Source organism: Eleutherodactylus coqui, chromosome 3 (genome assembly GCF_035609145.1).
Source record: "Eleutherodactylus coqui strain aEleCoq1 chromosome 3, aEleCoq1.hap1, whole genome shotgun sequence".
In the NCBI taxonomy this organism is placed as follows: domain Eukaryota; kingdom Metazoa; phylum Chordata; class Amphibia; order Anura; family Eleutherodactylidae; genus Eleutherodactylus; species Eleutherodactylus coqui.
This window is the reverse complement of record NC_089839.1, coordinates 35786761-35812007: the sequence shown is the minus strand read 5'-3', so window position 1 is coordinate 35812007 and position 25247 is coordinate 35786761. Positions and strand designations below refer to the sequence as shown.

The following is a 25247-nucleotide window of genomic DNA, read 5'->3' as shown; positions in this document are numbered from 1 at the left end:
GTATCACAGATGAGACTAGGACGTGTAATGTCTCCGCAGATCAGATGGCAGACGGAAGGGCGATTCAGCGCTGTCCAATGGGAGTTGCGCCTAAGTGTTTCGAGCGGAAGTTGCATACGGCCATCCGGATTCGGCCTTGGATAAATCCAATGTGTCTGGTCATTCAATCATTCTTTCCAAGCTAGGTGACGTCTTCTGCTGAAGATGCAAAGTAATTGCCGGTCTTGGGGTCGGTTGCAGCCACCATGCAGTTGATCCTGAATTAGTTGAACTGCGATCAGTTGTCAAACTTAGTTTTGCAAATCTCTGTTTAAAGAAAGTGTCGCACCAACCAAGTTCGTGATCTGTGATCGCAGGTTAAACCTAGGAAAACATGTATCCTGATTGGTGGCTGTAGTCAGGTGATCCTCCCAGCGTTTATAGCAATCGTTAAAAACATGGCCGCTTCCAGCAGCAAACGTGGGTTTAATTTCACCACCCAGGAAAAGCCTAAATTCAACTAGTTTGACAAACTGTGGGAAACTGCCTTTTATAATTTCTAATGCCATGTGTAAATCTCAGTCCAACTGGTCCTGCAGGTGGGTGGGTGGACCATCTCTGCTGCACAGAGCTCTCTTCATGCTCCTTCTTCTCTGACTGATGTTGGAGATGCCATACACTTCACATGGTTAAAGGAAGGAGGGATTGTGGAAGGGACTCCAGACAGCAGAGATGGTCCCGTTGGCCAAGATTTGCATGTGGCACAGGAAATTTGAGAAGGCGGTATCCGGTGGTATGTCGCAGTAGCTGTAACCAGATGTGATTTGGAAGCGGCTCTACCTTGACAGTCTGTAACTGTAGGCGACTTCGGTCAGGAATGATGTCTTTTCTTCTTGGGGAGAGCACCTAGAAAATGAATGAGACTTGTAAGGCCATTCATGCTCCTCTGGGTAATATGCAAATAAGGGAGATGGAACAATACCTCTGCAGCACCACCAATGGAAGGCAGCATTCCTGCAAGTCTGTGTTAGACCCTTTTTATCCAAGCCTTGTAACAATGACTGGGAATTGACCTGTAGGCAACTTGACATGCTTGGAAGTGCTGACAGGTTCCTTTTTAAATGTCTATAGCCAGCTGAAGGAATGGCGACGGAGAGTCGATCATAGCTGAAGGCCTTAGTGCTTCTTTCCTCTTATATCAGCGATCTGTTGGGGGTCTCTGCAACCTGGACCCCACTGATCAAAACTTCAGATGTTTTTTTTTTTTTTTTTTTTAAATAACACATGATTTTAATAAAAATTTAAGTTAATTTGGGATGAGGGAAGTCCTAATGTGCCCTCCGTCCTGATTTGGATTCATTGAATCACTCATGGAGCTTCTAGTTGCAGAGGGACCGGATCCCGCCTGCACCACCTAGAAGGCTTCTTACTAGAGGTACTGAATCCCTTTATGAGGCCGGAGAGCGTTTATGTTGATACAACTCTTGCTGTTATGTCGTCTTGATGATTGCTGGTTACTACTAGACATGTTTGGTTTTCTTAGAGTCCCAGGTAGAGTCTCCATTCTTTCTGCATTCCAGGATCATCAGGTCTGACTAGTTCTGGAATATAAGCCATTGTACAAAGTGCCTGAGCACCGTGCTCACCCCACCCCATACAGCTGCCTGGGGTTGTTTCACAATTTACTGCTTCAAAGAAGGAAGATGGAACAATACCTCTGCAGCGCCACCTATTGGATGGCAGCATTCCTGCAAATCTATGTCAGACCCTTTTAAACAAGTCTTTAAAACAGTAACTGGAAATTGAAAACCAAGCCAGAATACCATACACAGACAGCTGTTACCCCTCATCAGTGTGCAGTAGGCTTCTGTCCTTATTTGCATATATTACCCAGAGGAGCATGCATGACCTTATAAGTCTCCTCACTCACCTTCTAGGTGCTCTCCTTGAGGAGTGATGATACCCACGTCATAGGCCTCTCACTAGACCTTCATGATATTCTGGATTTTGGGGGAAAATCATATGTAAATGAAGCGATTTGTAATTTGGGCATAGACTTCGACCACCGATTGAGACTTAGGCTTGAGCGACATCGGATGACGCCAGCATAAAAGCACTCTTTATGTCGTTGAAACGGGGTTTGTAAGAGCCATAATTGTAGACCAATCGAAATGAAGGCATCCGTGTCACAATGGCAGCCTAGACTTCTGGTTTCCTTCTCCACCGCCTTTGTTCGAGTGTTTTTGAATAAGTCCTGCTTTGTGTTTTTTAAGGACCTCATGGTTGGCGATGAAGCCAGCGAGTTGCGTTCAATGCTGGAAGTGAACTATCCCATGGAGAATGGCATCGTGCGGAACTGGGATGACATGAAGCACTTGTGGGACTACACGTTCGGACCTGAGAAATTGAACATCGACACCAGAGACTGTAAAATCCTTTTAACTGAGCCGCCAATGAACCCAACCAAAAACAGAGAGAAGATTGTGGAGGTGAGTTCTTCTTGTCCACTTTGGTCCTGTCTATAATCAGTGCTATGTCATGTTATGGTATAAAACATTGTGACAGTTGTATATATGGGCCAGCCCGATACCGGCTGTCGGGGGAGAAGGGGTTCGGCCATGTTGGTTTTTTTTTTGTTTTTGTAGCTTCTAGATTTCCCGTGCCCAATGGTAGCAAATGTATATGTATCTCTACATGATCATGCATGTTTGTTTGGGGATACAACTATTTGTACATAAACCCACATATTAAAGGGATTTCCTTGTATATGACAATCATTTTCAAATATCCTGTTGGAGAATTCTGATTTAACAAAAATATCTTGCTTATTTCTCTCCCCCCCCCCCCCCCCCCCCCCCCCCCCCCCAATCAATTTCACCACCACCTTAGTCGGGCCACAAAGTCTCTTGATCTGAAAGTCCCAACACGTCCATGCAGCACACAGACATTCCATGGATTTTGATGGGCACCCTGTTATGCTTCACCTCCCCTGTGGAGGCGCTATAGGAGAATTGAATAGTTGCTGACACTTCTCAAGGATTACGGATTATGTTGACACCAGACAGATTTTGTGTGACGCAAACAACTCGTGACTTGAATTGTGACTTAAAAGGGTTGTTCAGTTGTAGACTTAATGATTACTTATCTTTAGGATAGGCAATCCATAGTAGATTGGTGGGGGTTCGCCGCTGATCAGCTGTTCGCCAGGCTAGTGCTTGTGCACTGAGCTAATTTCTGCAGCTCCATTCCTGTTACTAGTGATGGCCTTTTCCCCAAGGATAGTTCATCAGCAGTAGTTTACAATTGGACTGCGCCTTTAAGATGCCCATACATCTTCAGTTGCTGTTGACTGCTGCTTTGACTGACCGCTAATCCTCCTGACCCCACATACTGAGTATTTTCAGCACGGAGTAGAGTAGGCTGAATTCAGACACATCTAGTGCCAGAAAAGGAAGGGGTGTCGTCTCTCCTTAAAGGGGTTGTCTCACGAAATCAAGTGGGGTTATACACTTCTGTATGGCCATATTAATGCACTTTGTAATATACATCGTGCATTAAATGAGCCATACAGAAGTTATTCACTTACCTTCCCTGCGCTGGCGTCCCCGTCTCCATGGCTCCGTCTAACTTCAGCGTCTAATCGCCCGATTAGACGCGCTTGCACAGAAAGGTCTTCTGCCTTCGGCTCGGTTCGGCAGCAGTGGCGTTCTGGCTCCGCCCCCTTCTACGCGTCATCACGTAGCTCTGCCCCGTCACGTGTGCCGATTCCAGCCTCCTTATTGTATATTACGATGTATATTACAAAGTGCATTAATATGGCCATACAGAAGTGCTGAACTCCACTTGCTTTCGCGAGACAACCCCTTTAAGGAGAGCACCCAGAAGGGGCGTGGAGACACACAGGAGGTGAGTGGGTCAGGGAGGAAAGTTATCGTCTCTTCCCAAGGAGAGCACCCAGAAGGGGTGTGGAGACACACAGTTGGTGAGAGTAAGGAGACTAATAAGGCCATGCAAGCTCCTCTGGTAATATATGCAAATAAAGAAGATGGAACAATACCTCTGCAGCGCCACCTATTGGATGGCAGCATTCCTTTAAATCAATATACGACTCTTTAAAATACATTCTTTAAAACAATGATTGGAAATAGGAAGCCAAGCCAGAAGTTCAGCATGCTCAATTTCTTCTCCTCCCCCCCCCCCCCAACATCAAGGAAATGTCAGGAGGCCTCTAATAGACATAGGATAGTCAGCTCCTCCTGCCTACACCGGCGGGTTCACTCAACTCTGCTTCCATAGAAGGCCGTTACCTGAAGGATTTTGTGAGCATGTCAAGCATTTTGTGGCGTTATTAATCTACTTTTTTTGTTGTTGCCAGTTTCACTTTTATGTTAATGTCTTTTTCTTACAGGTGATGTTTGAGACTTACCAGTTTTCAGGTGTTTACGTGGCTATCCAGGCTGTTCTTACACTGTATGCACAAGGTGGGTATGCCATCTGAGATTGCCATGCTTCATGACTCTACTAAACTTGTCCAAATAAAGCCGGGGAAGTCACATGGAGACGGCCGCGACCACATATGTTAGTTTGATCCCTGAAATGGATAAAAACATAGAGCGCATCGTGTGTACATCTGTCTAGTGTAAACGCTACCAAAGTGCTGTTGCTCACCTCTATGGACTGTGACTCACACAGCCTTGCTCATACACATCAGAAGGCTGGTGGCCTTTTCAGGACCATAGAATACAGATTGGAGCATTTTAGGTGTCAGACAGCAGTTGTCCGCATTATATGGAGCGGTGATCACCTTCATACAAACTATGAAAGCCCATGACATAACTGTACATTTTGGGTCACTAAGGGGTTAAACTAATTAACAATTCGAAACAAAACATCTTAAGTAACATTTAAAGGTGTTTTTAGCACCAGATAGGTCATCAATAGTTGATCGGCAGGTTGCCATCACTTCAGTCCATACCGGGCACAGTGCTGTACGTTGTATAGTGGCTATGCCTGGTATTGTAGCTCTTGGAGACCAGGCTGCTCTATCAATGAACATGATATCAAATGCCTGAGAAGAAGCCGCAGTGCACACTCGAGTGCAGTGACCTAAATCAGCCGATCAGTGGGGATCCTGAGCAGCGGCGTATCGCCATCGATCAACTATTGACCTATCCTCAGAGTAGGAGGAATCTGGTGTGATGTCTTCTATACACTGTACCACTTAGAGATTCTGTTCTACAACACACACACACACATTACTGCATCATGTAGGACATTGTGCAGCAGTCCTGAGCAGTGTAGATATGATTCCAGTATCTGTGAGATGGTAAAACACTCACCATTAGCTCCAGCAGCACATGTGTATGTCTGCTTCTCTCCCCCATCTGTTCCATAGATTTCTATGGGCAGCATGAGCCATCAGCCGCCTCCACTTTAGTAACAGAGATTAGAAAGAGAACGGGGAGACTGGCTTTTCCACATGACGACAGGCAGTGGACAGCAGATTAGAAGAGGGACCCCTAGTGGCCAGCACTTATATTTAATATTTCAGCACAGTCATTTTAGGTAAAACAGTCTGGATTTTGGTAGTTATCACATTGGCTATTACATAAGCACAAGTTATTTGACCATTTAAAAGGGGCTTTACAGTATTTTAAACTGACTGCATGCTGTAGGTAGCAATACATATACCTTTAGTCAGCGACTATTGTGACAGTGCCTTTTTGCAGAAGCGGTGATCTTGTAGATCAATGAATTCCAACCCCCCGCAAGCTGCAGTGCAGAAAGTGAATGAAGCGTTCTTGGTATGCAGAATGAACTGCTGGCGTTATTGGCATTTTCACTTGTCACCGGCGCACACGGAAGTGTGACAATGTATAATTACGTCTCATCCTACGCAGTTAACTAGTCCTCTTCAATAGCCGAGCACACATGAAACCTATCCAGTTACTATGGCAACAGTAATTTATTCCATTACCCCACAGACCATGGATTTTAGTTACAGCGTGTACGGCACGCTTCGCCCTCTGCAGTGCCGTCCGCCTAATGGCCCTTCGTAATGTCCGCGACCGCTCACATCACGGCGTTATTACAGGGTCTGCATGCTGCAAGAGTGTCCATGATCTATTCTGGTATCCTAGGGGGGCGCTATAGGGCTTCTCCATCAATCTGTAAATACCGGTTATATAACCGAGCATAATATGTGCTCCACTTCCCTTCTCTGTGCTGAACTCTCCTAAAAAGGAAGATTTCATTAACTTTTTAACTTCCAGACATTTTTCAGGTTTTTGCATTTATCATCTTTCAAGAGTCATAACTTTTTGCGGTCGTGTTACAGTAAAAATGACATTTTACATTCAGCCTGTGGGTCCGTACCATCGGGATCCTACCATGTTTGTAGATTCTGCTTTACCACCTTTTTTTTTCTTCTATTTAACCCTTTGCAATCCAATTTTGGATTCAGGGTTTCCTAGGGGGCTTTCTCTGCCTGCCATTATACAACGGCGCCATCTGCTGGCTAGAGCCAGTACTGCTGTATGGGACATGCTGAAGAGGCCCCCTGACAATAGAGCGGACTGTAATTTACAGTAAGAATACCCTGCCGGACGTCTTCTGACATCAGAACTGTACAGCCTTCAATTATAATGTCTTCAGACGTCAGACAGTGGATTGGAAAGGGTTAATAATACAGAAATTTTTTTTTTTTTCTGAGACCCATAAACTTTATTTTTTCCCTCAACGGTTGCATTTGGGGGTTCGTTTTTCTGCGCGGTAAGCTGTAATTTTTATTGCTACCATTTTTGGTTAAGTACAACTTTTTAATGACTTTTGTTTAATTTTGGGAAAGGGGAGGACAAAAAAAAATATTCTGGAATTTGTTTTGGTCACCTTCCTTTTGTGAGATAAAACAAAATATTATCGCTGCTTTCTGAAAGTCAGAGCTGTCTAATTATTGCATTAAGGGCTTATTCACACGTCCGTATAGCGGCCAGGTTTTCACGCCCGGCCGATATACGTGTCCCTTTCTGCAGGGGGATGAGCCGGGCCGGGAGCAGTGCACTAAGTTCCGCCTGCCCCACCCCCTACCATTGCAAATAGCGGCGAAGTACGGAGAGAGGGCAGGAGCTCCGTGCACTGCTCATGGCCCGGCATGCCGCCTCCTCCCCCTGCAGAAAGGGACACCGTATATCGGCCGGGCGTGAAGACCCGGCCGATATACTGATGTGGGAATAAGCCCTAAGTAAAATGGGAAAGGGGTTTCTTAAATGTGAACTTTTTTTTTTTTTTTGTTAAACAGTTTGAAGTTGAATTCCTTTAAGGCGACAAAAAAAGTTAATCCCTTCTATACTGTAATACTTAAGTATTGCACTATATTGTGTTTTTAACATTCACCTATTAAGCACCCCTCCCTGGCTGAAGGCTTGCATGCTGCAGTCAGCATGGAGGCTGTTTTACAGCTAGTGTCAGCTGTTTCAAACTAGTCCAGTATGTAGGTGGCTCTGGCCTGGGCCCGCTTCATACCCACCGTGCACCTCTGGCATGCATGTAAGTCACAAGGGGGTATAAAAAGGTTGTCCGTGTCTACTGGGGGTCTGAACTCCTAGGACCTCCATCAATTACAAGAACAGGGCTTCTGCGTCTCTCTGTATGAATGGAGCGGGGGTCAGACGTGTACTGCCACCTCATTCGTCTCTAATAGATTTCCAAGCGCAAGATGTTGGCAGGGTCAGAAGGTCTGCACAATGCTGCCATGGCTCAAACATTCGTTAGGAATGACTTCTCTTCTCCTTAGGGAGAGCACCTAGAAGGTGAGTGAGGAGACTTATAAGGCCATTCATTCTCCTCTGGGTATTATGCCAAAAAGAGAGATGGAACAATACCTCTGCAGCGCCACCTATTGGAAGGCAGCATTCCTGCAAGTCAATGTTAGACTCTTCATACAAGCCTTGTAACAGTGAATTGAACATTACTCACCTGGGTAATGTGTAACCAGTAATCTGCAACGATTTCATGCTGAACCTTCCACTCTCTCTTCAGGTTTGTTGACTGGCGTCGTGGTGGATTCTGGTGATGGAGTCACCCACATCTGTCCTGTATATGAAGGCTTCTCTCTGCCTCACCTCACCAGGAGGCTAGATATTGCCGGCAGGGATATTACCCGCTATCTGATCAAGGTAAAGCTAAAGGATACGGCTCCAAGCATTGTGGCCCTCATTTACATATGTCTTTACAACACTTCCATGTATGAAACTGCAATATTCTGTGGCGCTACATAAACTACATGGATTTAGACCATTTAGACCATCTGTAATTGGACCTTGGTCCCCGCTCTACTCACCGCTGTAGTGAGTGAATGAATGGGCCCAGCGGAGCCAGTCCATGTGATCCGCGGTGCTATGCAGACCACCGGTCCCATCCGTCCAGTTCCTCACTAGAGCCTGTCCAGGGACCTAGACCCTCAGTCGGAGCCCCTGATAATATCTGTTGGACCCTAAACAGTGCGGCTCTACTGAGCGCAGATCACATCAGGCTCCTTAAAGGGGTTGTCCCGCGAAACAAAGTGGGGTTATACACTTCTGTATGGCCATATTAATGCACTTTGTAATGTACATTGTGCATTAATTATGAGCCATACAGAAGTTATTCACTTACCTGCTCCGTTGCTGGAGTCCCCGTCTCCATGGTGCCGTCTAATTTTCAGCGTCTAATCGCCGGATTAGACGCGCTTGCGCAGTCCGGTCTTCTGTCTTCTGAATGGGGCCGCTCGTGCCGGAGAGCGGCTCCTCGTAGCTCCGCCCCGTCACGTGCCGATTCCAGCCAATCAGGAGGCTGGAATCGGCAATGGACCGCACAGAAGACCTGCGGTCCACCGAGGGTGAAGATCCCGGCGGCCATCTTCACCAGGTAAGTAAGAAGTCACCGGAGCGCGGGGATTCGGGTAAGCACTATCCGGTTTTCTTTTTTAACCCCTGCATCGGGTTTGTCTCGCGCCGAACGGGGGGGCTATTGAAAAAAAACAACCCTTTTTCGGCGCGGGACAACCCCTTTAATTTCTTGGACTATGTCACAAAAGCAGTGGGTGAAGTTGGTGCCGTGGGTATATGACCGATCTGGGTTTCAGTAAAGCCTTTGATACACTTCCACATAAAAAGCTCACAGATTTAACCCTTTCGTGACTGAGGGTCATTGATACACCTGGGACAAAATGAAGGAAAAAACACAATTGCACCATGGGGTGACGGTGCAGTAAAAATGACACGTTGTCTAGTCTGTGGTGCGGTACGAGTACCATGATGCCAAATTTTATAGTGTTGTGTGGTTTTTTTTTTGTTTTTTTTTTTAAATTAATTTAGTGATTCTTTAAAAAAAAAAAACGTAATAAAAAAAATGGCAAAAAAAAAAGAAAAATCAGCATTCCTACATCCGTAAGCGGACCAAATTATTTACATTTTTACATTAAAGGGGTTGTCCCGCGCCGAAACGTGTTTTTTTTTTTTTTGTTTTTTTTTTTAATTCATTCTCTCTTTTGGTCACACAGTATCCAAAAAAAAAACAAAATAAAGAGCGCTCAAAAAACCATATGTACTCCAAAATGTTATCAATAACCTGAAGAACGTACAGCCAAAAACCCTTGAGCGGTTAGATGTGCTACGAGCCCATCTTGATAGACACACAGCAGCCCAGTAGGCCTTCAGAAGCCCCCGGGCTGCGATGCTCTCTGGACGGTACCCCCTATGATCTCATCACGGTGGGACTGTTCGGGACATTTTAAATGCTGTTCTCAGAACTTGTAACAGTTGCGATCAGTGATTGCTTGTGTCCATCGATCAATTATTGATGACGACTCCTGAGGATAGTATAGTAGTCCGTTTAAACTAAAATCTACATATGCAAATGATGTGGATGTCTATAATTATGCATGGACATCTATTACCTGACTTTCTCACTGCTCCATTTTAAGATTATAGACTCGACAAGATGTCTCTAGAGCAGAATCGGCTCTGTGGCGCCATCTTGTGACTACAGTTCACACACCTCAGACTGAATAGTAGCAGGCTGGTTAGAGCGGATACTTGTGTATTTTTACATTGGGACATTTAAATGCTTTTTTTTTTTTTCCTCCATTATTAATAAATGGTAACTGAAGATTTTTCGTAGTACTTGGGATATATCAACAGGCAGCGGTCGTGTGCATACAGGATGCTTAAATGCTTTTACGTCTGCCAGACTTCTCAATTTCTCCTATGTACAGGGTAATTCAAGAACGAACCGTGCAAAAGTAAACTGACGTCCTACATAAAATAGCTTACGATAGCACAAATGACAAACTCTTCAAGTTTTTATTGCACCTTACAGATGTTCATGCGGTCGTCATTGGTGACGCGGCAAATATCACGTTGGTCGTCCATTTCTGACCACATGCGTTCCAGCATATCCTTTGTTATCCACTGCAGCGCAGATGCCTTGTTCTAGATCTTGTGTCACCAACGATGTCCACATGGAAGATCTGCAAGGTGCAATAAAAACTTGAAGAGTTCTTCCATCATTTCATGTCATTCTGGCTGTTGTATGTCCGTTCACGGATGAAGTAGTCTGATTTAGTTTTGCACCGTTCTTTTTAAATCGCCCTGTCCTAAAACAGAAGTGGGGTATATAATGAGTTGTACTCTGTTAGTTTATGGCTGGTGAACCGGGTATAATTGGCGTGCCTTGTCTTGCAGTTGCTGCTTCTGCGTGGATACGCATTCAATCACTCGGCAGATTTCGAAACTGTTCGCATGATCAAGGAGAAGCTCTGCTATGTCGGATATAATATAGAACAAGAGCAAAAGCTGGCATTGGAGACTACGGTGCTGGTGGAGTCCTACACAGTGAGTACGGAGTAGTGGTGTCATATATACAGTGCCGTCCGCAACGCTTGTGGGTGCAACTGATAGGCAGCGGTACCTCCTCCGACATCTGCACTGAATGGAACAATGTTCGCGGTCATTCTAGATCTGTGCTATGGGCCATCGTTGTCCAAGTGTGATGACTGACTAACTTATACAATAAATGTGGGGGGGTGTATCTGTGAATTTGATGGTTGAGCTCTTGTCCTCGTCAGGTATGGTTCCTTGTGGAGACCACCTAGTAGAGGTAAGGGGGCTTGTAAGGCCATGCACGTTGCTCTAGGAAAGTTGGTATATAATTGGGAGATGGTACAAAGGTTGGACTTGCAGGAGTGTGACCCTCCAAAAGTACTTTTACATGGGACTGTCATGCGCTTAGGCATGCGACAGGGATTCCATCACTGTGATGCGGTTACGCAGGAGCAATGATCGATGAATGGAGGCGGAGTGCGCCAGAGATTAGCACTGGGACAGCTGTTGGGGGTTTTTAGCGCCTGTCATTCATCTTCTCTGGTCGCCCGCCGACCTACATTCAGTAACGGGCATAGGTGATCAACTGCGTAAAAGAACCTTAATAGGTGGTGCCCTAGAGGCATTGTAGCATCTGCCACTTGCAGACCAAGTTTTCCAGAGGAGCATGCATGGCGTTGTATGTCTCATACCTACTAGACGCTCTCCACAAAGAGAAACTGTACCTCTCCAAACCCTTAAAAACCAGAAGAACACAATCCACGGATGGCCATTCGTGGCCACTCGGAGGTTTCCTTCATACAGTTCACATCTATGCTAGGGGCCCCAACTACAGAGCAAGATATAGTAGGAAATGTCCCTACCCGTAGCTGCAGGTTTCGGGTCCTGGAGAAACCGGTTTTAAGGGTACATTCACATGTTGTGGATTTTGGTGCTGATACTTGCCAAAAACCACAACGAAATATCCCCCATTTGGTGTGGATTGACAGCTTTTGCCACGGATCTGCAGTAGATTTCACCCTTTCAATTGAAACCTGCGAGGCCGCACCACAATCTTTGCCAAAATCCGCACCAGTGGTATGGATTCTGACACAAAATTTGATCACCTTTATCGGTAGGCTTCTAATGGAAATTGCTTACAATAGGGCTAGATCTAGTTGTAGAATGTAGCATGGCTGTGGCAGTGTGAGATCTGTCAGGAACGCTTTCTTTTCTCCTTAGGGAGAGAACCTGGAAGGTGAGTGAGGAAGCAGAGTGTCTGCTGGGGGTCTGAACTCTAGGACCTCCGTCAATTACAAGAACAGGACTTCTGCGTCTCTCTGTATGAATGGAGCGTGGGTCAGACGTGTACTGCCGCCTCATTCGTCTCTAATAGATTTCCAAGCACAAGATGTTGGCAGGGTCAGAAGGTCTGCACAATGCTGCCATGGCTCCAACATTAGTTAGGAATGACTTCTCTTCTCCTTAGGGAGAGCACCTAGAAGGGGAGTGAGGAGACTTATAAGGCCATTCATTCTCCTCTGGGTAATATGCAAATAAGGGAGATGGAACAATACCTCTGCAGCGCCACCTATTGGAAGGCAGCATTTCTGCAAGTCAATGTTACTTTTTATACAAGCCTTGTAACACTGGGCATTGAAAGCAAAGCCAGAATCCATACACAGACAGCTGTTTCGGGGCATGAGATATCTGTCATCTGAAGCTACAGCTCTAAACTTGGAAAAACAAAATTTCTGATATTTCAGAATCTGTGAACTTGGACCCCAGCGGTGATCCCATTTTTAGTTTTAAGCTCTGAGATCTGGCCTCTTGAAAGATCAAGATCTGCAATCTAGTGTACATGAGGTTCCCAGAGACTTTAGAAGGGTTGTCTTTGATGGCCTATCCTTTTGATCCAATTTTTTTTTTTTTTTTTTTTATTTTTTTTTAATCGATGGGGTTTGACTCTTTGGCAATTCAATTAGCTGTTTGAAGGGATTGCAGCGCTTCTGAGAACACAATGTACTCTTTGTTTACCTTGCTCCATTACTGGACAACGCTGCAATATCAGGAGCAGCCACTTCTAAAAATACAGCGCTGTGCAGAGCAATGTAAAAACCGTCAATTTTAAAGATCTGAATAACCCCCTTCTAATGGGTTGAAGTTTTTCAATACGACTTTGTGGTCAGGTATTGTGGTTTTGGGACAAAATTCTATCCTGGGATCGCACGGGGTGAGGGGGGGGGGGGGGGGGGGGTACATTGCCTAAAATTGTAGTTTGTTGCAGTTTCTCCAATGTACCAGTTCTTGGTCCTGCGTTCAGTCATCCAAGATGGCCAACCCAATCCACACAGTGCATTGGTAGTATTCTACTACCAGTGCACTATATCTGCTCTGATTGGCCAGCATTGATAATGTGGCCAATCAGAGAAAATTGCTGCCATCTTGGGTGGGCAATAACTGGGCCTGGAACTGGCGGATTGGAGGGCCAGCAGAGAAGAACATTTGCAGGTAATGGACTCGCTGCCCCTCCTGTCCCAGGACAGATTTTTGTCCCAACTTTTTTAGCGCTGTGATTAATCATTATTATATTTGGGTTATTTATGGGCTTAAACATGATGGAAAAATTCTGCTACTAAATCTGGGTGGGTTATTTGGGGATTTTGGCATATATAGTATAATCTACTTTGCAGAGGATTAAAGATTACAAAAATTTGGGGCAAATCCATAAAACAATAGGCACTCTGCAAAAATATAAAGTCAACTTTGTGAACTTTTATCAATAGTTGGCATCAGCACTGGGAGAGGGGTGGGGGTGGGAGGGAGACAGTTGTTTTTTTTTTTTGTTTTGTTTTTTTTTTTACTCTGTTCGGGATCCGGGCAACGATATTCGCTGGCCTAACAGATCTGTCTTATGACTGAACCGAATGGCGCAGAACAGACACCATTGCGCAGATTCTTAAAAACGCGCAGTTTTAAATTTTTTTTTTGCCTTGAGCAACCCGGAACATGTGGCCTTGCCATACACCTTCCCTTCTCATTAGCCCCACTGTTGGAGCGGACCTGTAAATGCGGCCATGTTTGCTTCTTATTGCACAGCTTCCAGATGGCCGGGTTATTAAAGTGGGTGGAGAACGCTTCGAAGCCCCGGAAGCTCTGTTCCAGCCGCATCTTATCAACGTAGAAGGCGTTGGCGTCGCTGAGCTGCTCTTCAACACCATCCAGGCAGCTGATATTGATACTCGGTGAGATTCTTTACTTTGTACCACTGGATACAATAACGCTACATGCAGCCCGGCTGATGACTATGGCGCGGTATCGATTACAGTATGGCTCCTCTCATTGGACAAGTGATCTTTGTCTCCTGACAGTTGTCCTCTTCTGTCTGCAGGCCAGAGTTCTACAAGCACATCGTGCTGTCCGGAGGCTCCACCATGTACCCAGGCCTGCCGTCTCGTCTGGAGAGGGAACTTAAACAGCTCTACTTAGAAAGAGTCCTAAAGGGAGATGTCGAGAAATTATCGGTAAGGGCTAATTTGTATTTTGCTTTATCTTTCAGGTTATGAACACCTTTTGGGATAGGTTTTTCACTCAAATGCATGAATTTTGGGCTGACAGTCACTTTTGCAAGAGTTTGAATAAAATTTCTGCACTGTCTACTTACAGTGATATGTAGAAGCTGCAGAAGGCGCTGCAGTCTAAGTGTCCTTTTACTCAATCGCTCACTGAATGAAGGTGGAACATGTTGGAGGTCTTAATGCCCACTTTCATTTAGAGCAAACAGGCTGTCGTCACTAAGCAATGATTGCTGTTTTGTGATTAGCACTGGGACAGCTGTTGGGGGTTTTTAGCGCCTGTCATTCATCTTGTGTAAGAGGGACTATAAGCGCCAGACGGTCATTCCAACGATGGCCACTCCTATTCTTTCACACAAAAGGGATAATGGAGGCAGAGCGCTCCGGAGATCTCTTCTGGCTGCCTGCTTCCATTCAGGGTAAACAGGCAGTCCCTCGTAGATGAATGACTGCCTGTTTACATGAGTGGATTAATGTATAAAACGGACTAACGATAAGTGAACTAATTATTGTTCAATCACTGGCAGTGTTTACACTGAATGATGATTCAGTTTTATATGTACAATCAGATTTCATCTGCAGTGTCTATATACAGTGATATGAAGAAGCCGCAGAAGGCAAAATTTCTAATTAAACTCTATTGTACTGTTACACTGAAAATACCTACTCCGAAAATAAGCCCTAGCCTGATTACACAGGATTTTCAGGGAGGCTTGAAACATAAGCCCTACTCTGAAAATAAGCCCTAGATGTATTACATAAAAAAAATACATTGGCAGGCTCGGTCCACGTCTCTTCTGCTGCTCTCCGGAGATCCAGCATGCTTCCTGTAGTTCTCGGCCGCCCACCGAAGATTGCTTCCTAGTTACGGGATTCATTAATCCTGCCTCCAGGAAGCGATGGTTTTGATTGGTTGACCAGCGCTTGAGAACCAAACAATGCAATGGCTGGGATTAGGTTCATCTAGCGCTGCATTGATTGGTTCTCAAGCGCTGGTCAACCAATCACAGCCATCGCGTTGGGGAGGCGGGATCTATGAATTGGCCAATCAATGCCGCAGACGAAAATAAGACCTAGTACCTCTTTTGGTGCAAAAAGCAATATAAGACTGGGTCTAATTTTCAGCGAAACATGATGGGAAGGACTGTCAGCCCAAAATACATGCATTTACGTGGGGGGGGGGGGGGGGGTGTTCATAACTCATGGCTACATGCCAACGCTTTTTGAGATGGGGATACCACTTCAAAAAGGTTATGATCAGTGGGAACACCACCGATCCTGAGAATTGAAAGAACTGCAGCACTTCAGTTTTTGCCCCAGCCACCCACTGTACATGGGTAATGCTGCCTTGCTCCATTCAAGTGAATGGGGTCAGCTGGAGTTCTCTGTACAGATCTCTGCTCTCCCTGTGGTTTTAGGCGTGCAGTGGGCGGTCCGTTCTGCTCTACCTGTGGTTTTAGGCGTGCAGTGGGCGGTCCGTTCTGCTCTCCCTGTGGTTTTAGGCGTGCAGTGGGCGGTCCGTTCTGCTCTCCCTGTGGTTTTAGGCGTGCAGTGGGCGGTCCGTTCTGCTCTCCCTGTGGTTTTAGGCGTGCAGTGGGCGGTCCGTTCTGCTCTACCTGTGGTTTTAGGCGTGCAGTGGGTGGTCCGTTCTGCTCTCCCTGTGGTTTTAGGCGTGCAGTGGGTGGTCCGTTCTGCTCTCCCTGTGGTTTTAGGCGTGCAGTGGGCGGTCCGTTCTGCTCTCCCTGTGGTTTTAGGCGTGCAGTGGGCGGTCCGTTCTGCTCTACCTGTGGTTTTAGGCGTGCAGTGGGCAGTCCGTTCTCTACCTGTGGTTTTAGGCGTGCAGCGGGCGGTCCGTTCTGCTCTACCTGTGGTTTTAGGCGTGCAGTGGGCAGTCCGTTCTGCTCTCCCTGTGGTTTTAGGCGTGCAGTGGGCAGTCCGTTCTGCTCTCCCTGTGGTTTTAGGCGTGCAGTGGGCGGTCCGTTCTGCTCTACCTGTGGTTTTAGGCGTGCAGCGGGCGGTCCGTTCTCTACCTGTGGTTTTAGGCGTGCAGCGGGCGGTCCGTTCTGCTCTACCTGTGGTTTTAGGCGTGCAGTGGGCGGTCCGTTCTGCTCTACCTGTGGTTTCAGGCGTGCAGTGGGCGGTCCGTTCTGCTCTACCTGTGGTTTTAGGCGTGCAGCGGGCGGTCCGTTCTGCTCTACCTGTGGTTTTAGGCGTGCAGCGGGCGGTCCGTTCTGCTCTACCTGTGGTTTTAGGCGTGCAGTGGGCGGTCCGTTCTGCTCTACCTGTGGTTTTAGGCGTGCAGTGGGCGGTCTGTTCTGCTCTACCTGTGGTTTTAGGCGTGCAGTGGGCGGTCCTACTGGTGATTAGGACCGCCTACTGGACTCCTTGGTACAGAATGCACAGCAAGTTACACTGAATCTTCACCCAGAAAAAGCTGTCCGTCTGTTCCGCTCCTCTGTAACATAACAGATCACACTGCATGTGTAACATGGCCGCTTCCTTCTAAATGGATGATATTGCTTTTCTGACTAGTTCAGAGGTTTCACTGAAGGACTTATGATTACCCCTATATACAGTAACAAGTCTGGCGTCAGAATTCTCAATGAATAAAGACCATTTCACTATTGTGCCACAAGAGGGCGCACGGTCATCTTTTTTCTGAATGTCTCTTTCCTGACTGCCTGCTGTTAGATTTCGGTTTCATTGTATCAAACGGGCTGATGTATACAGATGGATATCTTGTCTGTTGTCTGTCTAGAATGTGGAAACGTCCATCTAGAGCATTTTTTTTTTTTTTTTTTTGATGACAATCCTATTAGGGGATTCTGAATGGATGATCCCCATCTATAAGCCAGATTGGAGACTCAGAGTACCCAGCATATCCTTGTATTACACAGACAAGCTGTTGATTTCAGTAAGAACTGTGTAATTCCTAATTTCTCCTGTGGGGGCGCTGCAGAGAAAATGGACACTTGTTTTATCTTTTTGTTCAAAGATTAGCAGCAATTTGTGTTCTTTATGGTGTGATATCGTCAATGCCTGCTTGTAGTGGGGTTATACTGCAAGACTCTGACCATTTCTGACCCATCCTCGGGATAGGTCATCAGTTGGTGGTTGGCAGCTCAGGATCCCCGGCTATCGACTGATCCTCAGGCCCGCTGACAGTGTGGACCGCACTGGAAGCAGATAGTGCTGTCAACATTGCAGCTCTCCAGTTTGGTACTGCAGGTACAGCTCCCGTAGAATTCAGTGCAATACTACCCGTGGCGCTACAATGTTGACAGCGCCGGAAGAAGACAGTGCTGTCCACACTGACAGCAGGCCTAAGGATCAGCTGATGAGGGGGGATCCCAAGCAGCAGACCCCCACTGATCAACTAATAATGTCATCAGAATCCATACCAATCAGCTGATCGCCAGGCCAGCTGTCAGGATGGACAGCGCTGTCCATATTGCAGTGGCCCGGTTTGGTACTGCAGGCACAGATCCCCGTGAACACAATGGGATCTGTGCCTGTAGAACAAAACTGGGCCACTGCAATCCTAAAAGCTGGCCTGGGCATCAGCTGATTGGTAGGGAATCCTAGGTGGCTACAGCCCACTGATCCCATCTATTGATGACCCATCCTGAGGATAGGTCATCAGTAGTAACAGTCCCTTTAACCAGCAGTTTCCCTTTTTTACTTTAGCACTATATTGTTATTAGTAGTTTTTTTTTAAAAAAACATTTTTTTTCCCTTTCTTGCAGAAATTCAAGATTCGCATTGAAGACCCTCCCCGTCGTAAGCACATGGTATTCCTGGGGGGCGCAGTGTTAGCAGATATCATGAAAGACAAAGACAACTTCTGGATGACCAGGCAGGAGTACGAGGAGAAGGGCGTCCGCGTGCTGGAGAAGCTTGGTGTGACTGTCCGATAAACTCCACTGCCTGTTCTGTTGCTTCTCTAAAGCTTTCCTTATATTTCCTTTATTGCCAATTTTTGAACTCATTCAGCTACATGACTTGGAAAAGCCTATTGACGTTAGAGGTCGAGAAGGGGGGAGGGGTTCTAATTTTTTGTCTTTTTTTTTTTTTCCACCCTGGGGGGGGGGGGGGAGCTTTGTACCATGTTTGTCAATGTGGCCAAGTTTGACTATTTAATTTGCCCAGCACAAAGCTCTAGCTCCATAACCTACGTGCGTCATTGTCTGTCGCCACGGGCATCTGGCTGAACCGCAGTTTATTTTTTTCCTCTCTCTCCACATAGTATTCTGCTCTAAAGCCGCTCTTTCTCTTCTGATTTCTGGGTGATTTTTGGCTTTTTATGACCATACAGACTCTTCATAGCTCCGCTTTCTTGCTCGCTCTGCACCCCACGCTGCCCCGGTCTCAGCAATACGATGATCGGTTTACTTGCAGGGACCCACTCGGCTGGGTTTCCCATGATGACCTGCTTCTACCATTTGTCTATTTCGGTTTTTTTTTAGTTTTTTTTCCTTTTTTTTGGAAATCTTTCTGGTACATTTCCATCTTCTATCCTGTAAGCTGGCCGCAGCCTCCCCAGCCCCCTGTTATCTGTGGCCTAACGAGAAAGCACTTGTCCGGGCGATGAGGTCAGAGGACGACGACTATTCTTAATAATCATTCCCAGGAACAGAAACAGTTACAAATGTGTATGTGATCATTTCTAAATATAGAGAACTGTATCTATAAAAGAGAACAAAACCATCTGCTGGTGTATCTTTTTTTGTGTTTCCCCCTTTTTGTTTGTCTTGTTTAGTCTCTTTTTGGCTCCCGTGTTTTAAGAAGCGCAAAGAAAAAAAAAATTGTCAGTGCCAATCGTATTTCCGATGACCAAGTAGAAGAGTTCGGGGGAAAGTCGGGAGCGCTCAGTGTTAGGCACCTTCTGCGGATACATTCGTCATACGTCATCGTCTTTTGCCCAGTAAGGTGGTAGTTTACAAGAAGTGTTGCTATATCGTAACTAGTGTTACACCTTTAAGTAGCATTCCAGTAGATAGCCTTCAGCTTCCGTCATCTGTGCTTTTTGCCTGCTGTATTGTACAATTCTACTCATTCGGGTGTTGAGTTTGATTTTTTTTTTTTTTTTTTGGCAAAGCCGTTGACGGCACGGAAGAATCGGTAAAATTGGCATCTCTGCTGACGTCTGTTTTTTTAGTATTTACTTATATTCCCATGAAGTAACCATTTTGGAGCATCTTTTTTTTCTTTGAACTTTTTTATTTTGTTCCTCTGTTGTTCCTCCTGGAAATGTGTTAGTAAGCTGGCAGTTGGGTGGCACCATTCACCTTTGTCAGACTGAATAGCATACCCAACTGATACTAAAAAGAGTCATAGTAATAAAGCCCCCCCACCCCCACCACTCATCCAAAACATAAAAACTCGATGCAGATGGTGGGATTTGAACCCAGAAACCTAATGCTACAATGCTAACCTTTTGAGCAACAGTGCTCCTTGACTCGGGCTTGGACTGACCTACAGGGAAGCAGGTGACTCATCTGCTGGGCTTTGAGCCAAGGCAGACCCCAAGCCTCCCACTCCCAGCATGAGCTTTGCACATACTATTAGGTAAGTGATCGTCTGCCATACTTCAGTGGAGACGGGACCGCTTGTAAATGCAACCACCGTTCTAGTAAAGTATACAGAGAATGCAGCAGCAAGGAATCTATGAATGGAGATCAGGTAGTAATTGCATGCATCTGTACAGGGGGCCCCCAGAATGAGTTTTACTGGTGGGCCATGGACACACCGGTCCAACACTACTGCTCTCCTAGTCAAGGCACACTTATATTACGGCTCTGTACTACCTTAGTTGTAGGTAGCCTTATGAGGGCAGCTATAGACGTCTATGGGGAACCACTAGACTGGTAGGCCTTGATATCCTATGGAGATATTCTCCATGGTAAAGCAATCCTTCATGGGGGGGAGTATCTGCTACAAGCATATTTGCCTCAGGTTGTCAATGTTGTTCATACATTTCCAGGAGGATTAACAGAGGAACATTACAAAAATGCAGACGTGTCAGGAGGGTTGGCGGGTCCATCGTATTGAACCTAGATATGCCTGAGTACAACGGTGGAAAAGGGGACGGCACCTCGCCGATTCCTCCCCACCCGTCCTACCAGGATAGGCGACTATTCAGTGGTAGCTGTCTGCTGCGCCATTTATATTGCTTTGATCTGTTAAACTTTCTGCTGCCCCTTTTCTGGCTTTCCGCGCCGTTCTGTAATTCCAGGTTTCCGGGATCCCTGGATTGTTGTATGGAGGGAACCGGTAGAAGGAAAATATGAGGAGAGGGAAATAAAGAATCTTTCTGGCAATTCGAGTTCTACATTTACAGCTTTTCGACAATATGGCCGAAATCCGCTTCTAGGTTAGAGGGGTTCGGGACTTTTTTTTTTTTTTGAATTTCTATGTCATTAAATTTTAAGATCCTTTTTAAGGTAATTTGGAATAAATTGGTCCTTCTCTGAGCGGCTCCTGAGCATCTGTTTTATTTTCCGTATTTCAGACAATCCAGTACGTTGCGGACTTGTCGTCCGATTTGTTACGGCTGCTTGTGGCGGTTTGTGCGACTAATAAAAGGTGAAACGGAGACTCGTGGGACTGTGATTAATAAGTGGTGCCGCCTCCCTTAGGCTGATGGAAGTGCAACCAAACATCACTTATTTATATCCGCCGGCCGCCGGATTTCGTCTCCGCTGTCCTTATATCGCTGCTTTAGGGCGGGGAGATGCGTAGTTGCGCTCACAGCATCGTATTTGCGTATGAACAAGGTTTGAAGAGTAAGGTAATCCGTGTTGCACGCGTCTGTGCGTAGTACTGCAAGCCAATCACACAAGTGCGACGCACACTTTCCATGGAATTTAATTGCTCTTTCAAGCTGCTGCCTTTTCCTATGTTTTGCGCAGTCACGCCCTTTCTCTTGCCTAATTTCGCACCTTGCATAGACTATAGCAGGAAAATAAAACAAGACTTTTTTTTTGTGTCCAAAATGTGCGCGCAAAACGCGCTTATGACAATGAAGCCATTGGAATCGATGGGTCGTATTCTCTGTGGTTAGCGTGCGTTAAAAAAAGTGCGCAAACACGGCCGTGTGGAGGAGCCCTTGGTTTTTCTACTGTTCTATCTCCAATTTTGGGTGATTTTCTGTTGGACATCTGTGTTCCAACTCCCGCAATTTACAAGGAGACCGTATTGCGTAAGCGCAGGAGGGATATGGGTCGTTGGACTTCTTTGTCCCCATTGCCCCAGCCGTAGTGTTCTAACTCCTCTGACCAATAGCTGGCTTGTATCATGTTGACTACAGGAAATAGGTAGCGGTGACGGCATAGAAGGTGCAGATAAGCTGTCACCACTACCTATTTTCTGTGGATGAGGTGGACCCTGGGATCAGATCCGTTGGTGACTGGGCATCATAAACCTGGCCTACCATATTCTTCCAGTTGCAAAGCTCAACACTAACAAACCCAAAGTCGATAATCTAAAAGTAAGACATTAAAGGCGTACGAGCATTTCAAGTTCTTTCCTATCCAGCATAGGGGATAACTTGCTGATCAGTAAGGGTCTAATTGCTGAGAACCCTGCCAATCTCAAGAACAGAGATTTGGTGTTCTCTGTCATCCTTACATGTGGGGGCGTTACTGCAACCCCCCACCGTGAGGAGGAGACTGAATGGAGGATTGGTTGCACAAGTAAGTGCACCAGCACTCCATTCATTTGCAATGGGACTGCCAAGATACCCAAACCCCAGGTATTTCCATCACCCCTATCAAAAAAAATTGAGCTCTTGATTGCGTGTTTGTGAGGCCAGTGCGCCATTCAGAAGTAGTCCCTGCAGTGACAGGAGAGGGGGGGGGGGGGGGGGGGCACGAAGTCCTGTTCTTGCTGATCGGTAGGCATCTTATCGCTGAGACCACATCAATCAAGTTATCTCCTATCTTGTAGATGGGCAATAACTGGAAATTCTAGTGCATCCCTTTTCCAGAGATCACAGGATATGTTGGGAGGCTCTTCTGAAGTGAGCGTGGGCTAGTAAGGCCGCAGCGGATTCCAGCTGTGACCCTGTGTACGGCAGCATAATGTACTGCATATGTCTGACCGTCCGTTTACCTACGCAGGCGGTCGGCGCAATACAAATTATTTTTTTTGTATTGCCTGTGCTGTTGCTTAGCAATGCTGCGGGTATGTCCTCCGCCCTAGAGCACAATGGGCTCTATGCTGCGGGTATGTCCTCCACCCTAGAGCACAATGGGCTCTACGCTGCGCATATCTGTGATAAAATAGAACATGCTGCTATTTTTCACAAGTGAATTACGCAATTCCAAACGTCTAATGTGTGCGGAATTTAATGCACTTGATTAAACTGCGGATCAATCGCTTGTAGAATCCATAATTCAAATCCAGTCATGTGAGAGCGGCCTAACGCATCATGTCCACGGGGAAAATCAGGGTCCCTCCTGCCCTGCGGACATGAGGGCTGAAAGGAAGAATAAACTCACCTGCTCCGGACGGTGCGGTTCTTCCCTTCTTCGCAGCCGCATCTTCTTTCTTTAGCCCGGCGGATGTGCTCGGCACGCCGGCTGCGTGCCGCGCGCATGCGCCGGGCACATCCGCCGGGCCGAAGAAAAGATCCGGCCGCATAGAAGGGAAGAACCGCACCGTCCAGAGCAGGTGAGTTTAATTCAGGCGCGGGTCTCCTGTGGATCTGGACTGCTTCCATAGGCTTCAATAGAAGCCTGCGGGAGCCGTCCCCACGGGAGACCCGCACCTAAATGGAGCATGTCCAGATTTTCTCCTGTACGCGGGACCCGCGCCTGCAGGGAAAAAATGACATCCGTAGGTAATTAACTACCTGCGGGTGTCTAATGCAGGGGTCCCCAACTCCAGTCCTCAGGACCACCAACAGGTCATGTTTTCAGGATATCCTATGGTGAGAACACCTGTGGCAATGTCTGAGGCACCGACAATAATTACATCACCTGTGCAATACTGGGGAAATCCAGAAAACATGACCTGTTGGCGGTCCCTGAGGACTGGAGTTGGGGAACACTGGTCTAATGTATCCCTATGGGGCGTGGATCCGCGTGCAGGAATTTTAATTCTTAATTTCCCCGTGGACTTGAGGCCTTAGTGTTATTTTTAACGTTACTTGTAATACTTGTGCAACAATGTATAACTTGTGTATAAACCGTGTCTGTGTATGAAAACGTTATTGTATTCAGATTTAGATCCTTTTCAGAAGTGAAGGGAATGTCCTTGATTGGTTATCACATCAAATAGTAAGCTGAGGCCGGGCGTTGGAACACGTCTTGTTTTGTGACAGTACATGTAGCCAGAACATTGTTCTAACTCCAAGGGAACTTCTGTGTTAACTTTGGACATAACCCTAACTTATTGTAAAATACTTTACATTACCAGATTACTGGGGTTTGGCAAGCAGCACAAGTTCTCAGTGCCAGGCTACATCTGGGTCGGAGTAAAAGCTCGCACAGCGCCTATTGATTGTGTAGTGACCAGTGCAGGCCAAGCTCCATGCGTCGGGGCAGTGGCTTCTGCTCCAATCCCGGTGTTGCCTGGAAAACCAATTTTAAAGAGGTGTGTTTGACTCCACAAATTTTCAAACATTCAGGGTCTAACAATGAAGATGTTACAGATTGGGAGTTGGAACACTATGGACCTAAACCAGCGATATGCTGGCGTTAGTAGGACAGATCTGTTTTAAGCCCCACATTGATACATACACTACCTCACAGCAAATGCCACACCATGAAGAAATGCTTGAGATGTCAGAAGCCGGATGGCCCATACTAGGGTCGTTGGGATTCGTGCGGCTTGAGCATGTGCTGGCGTTTTTGTTCTCTTCCAAGGATCGAGCCAAACAATGGAAATGTCCTGGGGCCTCAGTTGCAGTTGTGAATGGGGCTCAAGTTTTGAACAATCTTAATTTCAACCCATCAAACCATAAGTAGGATCCTCTGTAAGTAGTGAGACTATCCTGTTCGGTTTTGGTCATTAACATGATGTGGCATCGATTCAGTGATTATATGGCTCCTGTCCGGGGGTGGTGCTGCTCATTTGGTATTGACCGCAGTCCACAATTCATCACTACAAGGCTGTGAGAGCGTTCACTTCATATCTCCAAAGAGATAAATACTTAATCAGTTTACTGAGCTAAGGAATGTGACAGTTTTATGATGTTCGTTATCTCTCCTTTAAAGTTCAAACATAGAAAGAGATGGAAACACTAGCTCTGCAGCACCACCTATTGGATGGCAACATTGTTACAAATCAATTTCTGCATTTTTATGAAGTTAATATAAAAAAAAAACAAAAAGAAACAATGATTGGGAAGAGGACATCCTTCTTGACCTCCTTCAGACCTTTCACATTCTCCACTTATGTAAGAATCCCAAGCCGTGGTTCATTCCATTCTTGAGGTTTTCAAACATGGCCATAAAAAAAAAAAAAATACTTCTATAATACTGCGACTTGTCCTTCACTATAACTCTCATCTGCTCTATGCTATGACCACAAAAATGTTTTGACACATAATGAAGGGCAACCTCAAAGAACATTGATCCAGAGTTAGGCATAAACCCCAATGAGGCAGAAGCCAATTTAGCCTATTTTGGGGTTAAAAAAAAATCCTTCCCGACTCCATATTGGCAGTCAAAATAATCCCTGGATCAACATTTAAAAGTTCCTACCCGACTCCAAGACCTGGATCAACAATCCTGCTGGTTATTTAATGTCTATATCCTGTAATATTATAGCGCTTTAAAAAGGCATCTAGTCCCTCTTAAACTCCTCTATGGATTTTGCCATCACCACATCCTCAGGCAGAGAGTTCCAC

The 25247-nt window shown here is 46.0% G+C and overlaps 1 protein-coding gene across 1 annotated transcript in view; it reads left to right on the top strand.

The window, feature by feature from the left end:
- ACTR2 (actin related protein 2) overlaps nucleotides 1-19099 on the top strand; it is a 44671-nt gene extending 25572 nt beyond the window's left edge. The window contains exons 3-9 of the mRNA XM_066595480.1: nucleotides 2253-2468; nucleotides 4388-4460; nucleotides 8017-8153; nucleotides 10701-10850; nucleotides 13917-14062; nucleotides 14209-14341; nucleotides 18139-19099. Of these exons, the coding sequence (XP_066451577.1) occupies nucleotides 2253-2468; nucleotides 4388-4460; nucleotides 8017-8153; nucleotides 10701-10850; nucleotides 13917-14062; nucleotides 14209-14341; nucleotides 18139-18309 (1026 nt within the window). The 3' untranslated portion in view covers nucleotides 18310-19099. The remainder of the gene's footprint in view (nucleotides 1-2252; nucleotides 2469-4387; nucleotides 4461-8016; nucleotides 8154-10700; nucleotides 10851-13916; nucleotides 14063-14208; nucleotides 14342-18138) is intronic.
- The last annotated feature ends 6148 nt before the right edge of the window (nucleotides 19100-25247 follow it).